At 45.3% G+C, this 8,507-nt stretch overlaps 1 protein-coding gene across 1 annotated transcript; it reads right to left on the minus strand.

Annotated features, from left to right (window-relative positions):
• Window positions 1–1,235: 1,235 nt before the first annotated feature.
• LOC123405885 (protein SENSITIVE TO PROTON RHIZOTOXICITY 2-like) lies at window positions 1,236–2,806 on the minus strand. The gene has a single exon (XM_045099410.1). It carries the CDS (start codon window positions 2,638–2,640, stop codon window positions 1,510–1,512), a length of 1,131 nt encoding a protein of 376 aa, XP_044955345.1. The 5' UTR covers window positions 2,641–2,806; the 3' UTR covers window positions 1,236–1,509.
• Between the last annotated feature and the right edge of the window lie 5,701 nt (window positions 2,807–8,507).

An 8,507-nucleotide genomic window follows, 5' to 3' on the forward strand; every position in this document is an offset into this window, starting at 1 on the left:
TGTCCATGACCGATAAAACAAAGCCTCTCCGGAGCACGAGACGTAGGGTTGTTATCTCCACTGTGAGAGGCCTGAACTCGCTAAAACCACCGTGTCACCCATGTGCATCTTGATAGATCTTGCTCCGTCATCCTACCCTCTTTCTATTGTCGGAATCGTTACCACGACAATTCCTTTATTCATTTCCTTTTCTTGGCAGGGCTTGGAAACGGTTCACCACCAAGGCTCGGGTGATTGGAAATCAGAGCTCACATTTAAACAAATAGATGTAAATAACTACTAGCTAGATCCGCGCATCTCTTTATTCTAGTTTCAATACCGTTATCATTCTTGATTATCTTTTTGATTGAACTCTGTTCTCGTAAAGTGCTTGAGGCAGGAATAGGGGAACAATTTATGTGGATACTATGTTTGCGACTTCATTCGCCAGACGACCCATCAGACGGGCAAAAAGCGGGACATAAAAAAATTTGAAGTACGATAAACAATACTCACAACTTTATTTTATTACCGTCAATTGTGTTCGTTTTCATTGATATATATATCGACCCCTTCTTTAAATTAGATCGAACGGTTGCGGGACGGTCTTCTACCACAGAAAAGTGTACGAGCAATCCAAGAGAAATTGCCGGATTTTAGATGCAGAGGTCCTTGATGTCAAGGGATAATATTATTGTCCGTCGATGCAATTCAAATGAAATGATATAGTGTAAAAGAGATGCATATGTGCATGTGTAACTCGTGTCTACATTTTGTAAATATGTTCGACAAAGCACGGCGGATGAGATGGTGTAATATATTTGTGACGATGATGTGCAATATATATAGTTGTTCCTTTATTGATGTGTATGTATCATCCAATTTAGTGCAAAACAAGAATTAAAAAGTGCTCAAAACAAATAAATGAGAAAATAGGGGGCAACAAAATAGCCCCTTTCAATTTAATGCGAAACCCTAAACCCTAAAAATTGCTCAAATAAAAAACAGCGAACAAATAGCCCTGGTTCGTAATACGAACCGGGACTAATACCCCTCCCCCCCCCCCTCGCTTCCAGCGCCGCCAGGTGGAAGGTCTAGCATTAGTCCCGGTTCACGAACCGGGACTAATAGCCCAACCGAACCGGGGCTATAGGCCATTTTTCTACTAGTGAATTAGATATGCAATTTTCAACCTTTTAAGGTCAAGATTTTTGCTATGTAAAAAATTCCGACATATTTTCATGTCTTAAGGAGTAATGAATTTATATCGCATACGAGGACAATGAGAAATCAAATCTCCCATTCTTGGCAGAATGGCAGGCAACACAGGAGTATGGCTAGTTGATATGCAAGAGAGACGCGCCCTATTTTCCAGGGTATGATACATAGCCTTATCCCTTTTTTCAAAACAAACAATGCATGATGTAATCGGTGCAATCCCCACTATATCTATATCTACAGTTTGATGAGCACACGTACGTACGTGCATGTATCAATATATCACAAGCGTAATTTGCTGCACAATGCAAGTCATGTAATGGAGAAGCCGGTGGCGCAGTTTCCAACAAGGTCGGAGGAGGACGTGGACAATAAGGATCGCTTACCGTGCCTGCCACTGGCGGGTGGCGCGACGGGCTGGTGGCCTGCGAAGAGGGAAACGTGTCCGGCGAGCTTGTCTTTGCGGGAGAAGGTGGTGCCGCAGGAGCATATCCAGCGGTGGTCGCCGCAGTGCTTCTCGTGGGTGCGGAGGTCGGAGAGGACGGAGAAGTGCTTGTGGTTGCAGCGGTTGCAGGCGTACATCTTGGGGCAGTGGCTGCGCTTGTAGTGGTTCTTGACGCAGATGATGGACTTGAGCGGCTGGAACTTGGCGTGCCTCCGGTTCCACCGGCAGCCGTCCTGCGGGCACGAGTACTTGTTCCTCCTCCCCGTCCCGGCGGTGGACGCCGACGCGTCCTCGCCGGAGGTCGCGAACAACCGGGTCGGGTTGGCGAGCGCCGCCTTGCTCTTGTACTTGTCGCCGTGCGCGCGCATGTGCATGCGCAGGTTGGCGTCGCGCTTGAACCCCTTGCCGCACACCTGGCAGTAGTGCGTGTACTTGGCCAGCAGCTCGGCCGCGTCGAGCTCGATGATCGTGTCCACCGTCGTTGTCCCTTGCATCGACGATGACTCCGTGGACATGCTGATGTCATGGCCGCCGCCATGGTTCTGCTGCTGCTGCTGCTGCCACAGACGCATGGCATCGACCATGGCCTGCTGATCTTGGTCATCATCCGCTGTGCCGTTCTTTGCACGGCCGTCGACGGCACCCTCCCGCGTGGACGCGCTATTACCGGATGTCAACGCGCCGGGGCCGTAAGGGTGCTGGAGGACGTACATCATGGATGTAGCCGCGGCGATGATCTCCTGGACGACGGCGCTGGCTCGTGGCACCACGGTGTCGACGACCTGGCCGCGGCCGACGAGCGGCTGCAGCTGCTGCACCTTGTCCTTGAGCACGGACATGTTGTACATCAGGGTGTTGCGGTGCGTGTCGGGCACCGCCAGCCCGGCGTCTCCGGGAAAGGCGGCGTCCATGCCAATGCCGTCGATACCATGGAACAGCTGCTGCTGGTGCTGCTGGTTTTGCAGGAAGTATGGGCTTGCACCGGCATCTGGGAACATCTCCCTAACCGAGTCTACCCTATATCTGCCCCTGCAATTAAGCAGCAGTTTGCATATGATCCGCACAAACCCTACAAGAATTCCAGCGAGTAGAGATGAAGAGATGAATAGGGAGAAGAGCTAGCTAGCCTGGCGGATCGATGGGGGGATTGGGATTATAGAACTAGAAGAGGGGAAAGGGCAAGTCAACACTTGGCAATGCAACATCCCTACTTGGAGCCTCCCTCGAATGGAACCGGACCCAGAGGTGACACTGCACTAGATGTGCCAGAGGTATATATATAGTACTAGTAGCATACCCGTATATTGTATATATACTAGTACTTATATTTCTACCCCTCCCAACCGAAGTAGTACTACGTATGCTATCTTTTGCAGCTGCGGCTTCAATAAAAATTATGTATGGCCAAGTAGGATTGTTGGTTTATATTACTCCAATAATGGTCACAGTTATCTAGGGTGATCTTATTTTTCTTAGACAAGGGTGACCCTTTTGAGGAAATATTGTATTGTAGGGAGCTAGCAGCTCAGCAAGAATCTACCAAGAGCACACGCTCAATCATATGCCTTGTTTGGATACTCTAACCTGGTTAGAATTAGAGTTAGATTCTAACCCTTAAACTAACCTTAACTAACTCTAACTCTAAAGGTGTTTGGATGGGAGGGTTAGATGGACAATAAATGCTCTTTCTCAATCCATATTTTAGTAGGGGTACCCCTGACTAAAAAAAAATTAGCCTCAAGACTAGTTTTAGCCCCTCTTTAGTCAGGGGTGCTTGAAACTTTAGCCTCTTAAAGAGACTATTTTTAGTCAGACTAGTTTTAGTCCCTTGGATCCAAGCACCCTCTTAATTTCTCTCTCTTCTTATTTATTAGTTGCCACATCATATTTTTTACTTAGGTGGCACTTATGTTACTACCTATGTTATTTCCATTGTGGGTAGTCTAAGACCCACTGGTTGTCTCAGCTGGACATGATTATGCACACACAGTGGCTTTGGCTTCAAGACACAGAAGCATAAAAATGAAATATCGTTAAACAATAAATAGATAATTCATTTCCTTCTCATTCATTCGTGTTCCTTATTATTCCGAATGCAGGTCCATTCATGTTCCTTACTGATGTGCGAAGGAAATCAATGGGAATATGGGACACTTTTTTTTAGAGAAAAGACTTGAGACGAATCCGGGGTTCCTTTAAACCTGCCTTTTTCATTAATTGTGAAGAAAATTTGCTGCCGAGGTAATGTTAAAAATAGGGCAATTCCAATATCGGAGGTGTGACTGAGTTTTAGTGAAGTCTCAGTCGACCGGTCTGGCCGTTCGATTTGGTTGTAAGATGTGTGCACTAATGGTGTTTTATGAACAGCTCACGTGTGACGTTTTGGATTGAGCTACTCTCTTTTGTCTTCGTTTTTTCTGTCGGGGCGTATATGCTTGCTTGCGTGGTGGGCTGTCCACGGGCTGGAGCCTTCTTATTGTGCTTATTATTACTAGCAAAAGAATCCGTGCGTTGCACCGGGAGCATGTACAAAGAAAACATCGGATTCTAGTACTCCCAGTGTGTCGGCATGTCCGGGCAAGAGGAGTCTAGAAATCGCAAGCTCCTCCTCGTCCTAGGAAATTGTGAGCTCCTCCTCATCCGTTGGAACATCCTCATCGTATTGTCTACACATCTACATACCATGGATCATCGAGGCATGGTTGGTGGCTCCCCATCTAGAGTAAGAAAGTGTACGTGCGCTCCAACAGATTAGCAGTTCTACGATGATCAAATCAAGGTATTTTGGCTGAAAGGCTGCATAGCTGACAGTCTAACACACTTAAGATCAAGCATATAAATAGTGCCAGCAATATGATCTACATTACAAGCAGGTTGATGCCATCAATGAGGGAATCCGCGATCCATTTGTTTGCCGCTTATGTGGGGTGGATCGAATCCCAGAACACGTACGTTGTTGCGTTTGGACAAGTATGCAGAGAAACACCGTAGCCTCCACCGTCCTTGTCCCACAGCATCCTCGCCTTGATTCTGTGAACCCTGGTGCCAAAACCCACACATAGTTGATCAGCTGGATCAGATGCATTTCACATAGTTGATCAGCTGGATCAGATGCATTAAAAGAGCGAGGTGGGATTATGTGACATAAAAAAAGAGGTGCATGCTTGCTGCTAATAAAGAGAGAAACCGGTCGAAATCTGTATAAAAGAGCGAGGTGGGATTATGTGACATAAAAAAAGAGGTGCATGCTTGCTGCTAATAAAGAGAGAAACCGGTCGAAATCTGTATAAAAGAGCGAGATGGGATTATGTAACATAAAAAAAGAGGTGCATGCTTGCTGCTAATAAAGAGAGAAAATGTTCTTAAAAAAAAGAGGGAGAAAAAAGTGACAAAACCAAGGATTGAACCTAGATCTTCTAGCTGGAAGAGAGGAGGTCGAACCACTACGCCTCAAACATGTTAGTGCTAGATGAGAGTCTCGCTCTTTAAGAACCATGCAGAACAGCGACTTTGACAGGAAATAAAATCGAATCGTTTTTCGCATAGTGGGTAAATTAGGTCAACTTCAAGGGTAATTTTTATGACGCACGACAGAAACACTATTTGCTTTATTATTAGGGAGAGATTATTTTTGTTGGGCTGTATTTTTATTTGTGTGTTTTTTATTTTCCATCTGCTCCTTTGTGTAATTCTCAAAAAAAGTATACTCCTTTTGTATATTTCTAATTTTCCTTCTTATTTATATATTTTTCATGCACCATTTAATTATTTCATTATATGTTGTTTCCTCTGTTGTTATTTATTTTATTATTTTTGATATTTTTATTTTTTATTTATATATTACACGTGAAACAATCCGTCTGTATCTACATGGAGTACAACACGACAATAGTTCTAGAAAGGAGGGGTGTTTTTCTAATTGTATGACTATCACTAAACTTGCAATTGCATCTGCTGCAACGTATGTGTAACTGCAAGGGATACAACATGACTGCGACTAAAGGAAGAGGGATGTCGGCTAGTTGCATGGCCACCACTAAAGTTGCAACTGCACGTGTCACAATCTACTTGCAACTACAATGGGTACGATGTGACTGCAACTGGAAGGGGAGGGATACCGAGTAGTTGCATGTCCATCATTAGAGATGCAACTGTACATGTTGCAACCCACTTGCAACTACAATGGATACAACACGACTGCAATTAGAGGGGGAGGGGGTCAGTTGCATGCCCACCACTAGAGTTCAACTACACATATCGCGACCTACCTGCAACTCCAAGGAGTACAACTCGACTACAACTGGAAGGTGAGCGGTCTAGTTGCATTGTTGGGAAACGTTGCATGAGAAACAAAAAAAACTATACGCACACGAAGACCTATCATGGTGATGTCCATCTACGAGAGGAGATTAGATCCACATACCCTTGTATATCGCTAAGCGGGAAGCTTTAAGAAACGCGGTTGATGTAGTGATACAGCTTCGTAATTCAAATCACCATCGTCCCACGATCCGTCCCACGATCCTTTCCGATCTAGCGTCGAACGGACGGCACCTCCGCGTTCAGCACACGTACAGCTCGATGACGATCTCGGCCTTCTTGATCCAGCAAGAGAGACGTAGAATTACATGAGTTCTCCGGCGGCATGACGGCACTACGGTGTTGGTGATGATCTATTCCTGCAGGGCTCCGCCCGAGCTCCGCAGAAATCTAATCTAGAGGAAGAACTATGAGGTGTAGGTTTGAGTTGCACGTGGCAAAGTTGTGTCTCAAACATCCCTAAACCTCAAGTATAAATAGGAGGAGTCAAGGGATGGGGCAACCCCTTAGGGCGCCAGCCAAAGAGGCCCTCCTTGGGTCGGCCGAAGTGAGAAGGGAGGAGTCCTTCTCCAATCCCACTTGGATTAGGACCCCTTCCTTATTTTCCCACCTTTTTTGGATTTTCCACTTTTTCCTCATGAGCTTTCCTTGGATGATTTTGTCAGCCCATTATATTTTATTTTGCATCCAATAAACTCACGTGGACCCCTTGGGGCGTGGTGGGCCCACCCAGTGGGCCCCTGGAACCCATTCGTCACTACCGGTACACTGCCGGCAATGCCCGAAAACTTTCCGGAATCCAAACACCAACTTCCTATATATCAATCTTCGTTTCTGGACCATTCCGGAAACCCACGTGAGGTCCGTGATCTCATCCGGGACTCAGAACAATCTTCGTTCACCAACACATGTAACTCAACTATACTAAAACATCATCGAACCTTAAGTGTGCAGACCCTGCGGGTTCGAGAAGTATGTAGACATGACCCGAGACAGTTCTCGATCAATATCCAATAGCGGGACCTGGATGCCCATATTGGATCCTACATATTCTACGAAGATCTTATCGGTTGAACCTCTGTGCCAAGGATTCATATAATCCCGTATAACATTCCCTTTGTCCTTCGGTATGTTACTTGCCCGAGATTTGATCGTCGGTATCCCTATACCTATCTTAATCTCGTTACCAGCAAGTCTCTTTATTCGTTCCGTAATACAAGATCCCGTGACTCACACTTGAGTCACATTGCTTGCAATGCTTATATGTGATGTTGCACTACCGAGTGGGCCCCGAGATACCTCTCCGTCACACGGAGTGACAAATCCCACTCTTGATCCATGCTAACTCAACGGACACCTTCGGAGATACCTGTAGAGCACATTTATAGTCACCCAGTAACGTTGTGACGTTTGATACACACAAGGTATTCCTCTGGTGTCAGTGAGTTACATGATCTCATAGTCATCGGAATGAATACTTGACAGGCAGAAAACAATAGCAACAAAATGACACGATCACATGCTACGTTCATAGTTTGGGTCTAGTCCATCACATGATTCTCCTAATGATGTGATCCCGTTATCAAGCGACAACACTTGTCTATGGTCAGAAAACCTTGACCATCTTTGATCAACGAGCTAGTCAACTAGAGGCTTACTAGGGACAGTGTGTTGTCTATGTATCCACATGTGTATTTGAGTTTCCAATCAATACAATTCTAGCATGGATAATAAACGATTATTATGAACAAGGAAATATAATAATAACTAATTTATTATTGCCTCCAGGGCATATTTACAACATGCATGTCCACCACTAGAATTGCAACTGCACGTGTCGCAACCTGCCTACAACTAGAAGGGTACTACTCGACTAAAATTGGAGGGATAAGAGGTCCAGTTGCATGCCCACCAGTAGAGCTGCAATTGCGTGTGTCGCAACCCACCTGCAACTCAAGGGTACAACTCAACTTCAACTGGAGGATGGACGGTCCAGCTGGATGTCCACCACTAGAGTTCCAACTGCACGTGTCACAACCCGCCTACAACTGCAAGGGGTACAAGGCAACAACAACCGGAGGTTGAGGGTCCAGCTTCATGTCCATCGAGTTGCAACTGCATGTCAATCGATTGAGACCTAGATGTACCCAAAACAGAAAAGGAGGGATGTTGATCAATTACATGTCCATCACTGGAGTTGCAACTACATGTGTCGCAACCTGCCATCAACAACAAGGGGTACAACGCGGATGCAATTGATGGGAATATGTTTTCTCTGTTTTCATTAAATATACATTTTTAATGTAATAAAAATATATAAAATAAGAAAAGGTAGGAAAATGGACCGGAAGTGAAAGATTTTTTTTCTTACAAACGGGAAGTGAAGGTAGTAGAATTGATCTGCTGAAAAAAACAAACAAAGAAACAGACTAGTTTTCCTAACCTATGACTGTATCACACGAGGTTTAGCAAGAAAAGGGCAAAAAAAGCAACCACCGATCCTAGCCCAACATAAAGAAGTCACGAACCAGCGAAGGCATACATC

The sequence above is a fragment of the Hordeum vulgare genome, chromosome 1H, assembly GCF_904849725.1.
Source record: "Hordeum vulgare subsp. vulgare chromosome 1H, MorexV3_pseudomolecules_assembly, whole genome shotgun sequence".
Lineage (NCBI taxonomy): Eukaryota > Viridiplantae > Streptophyta > Magnoliopsida > Poales > Poaceae > Hordeum > Hordeum vulgare.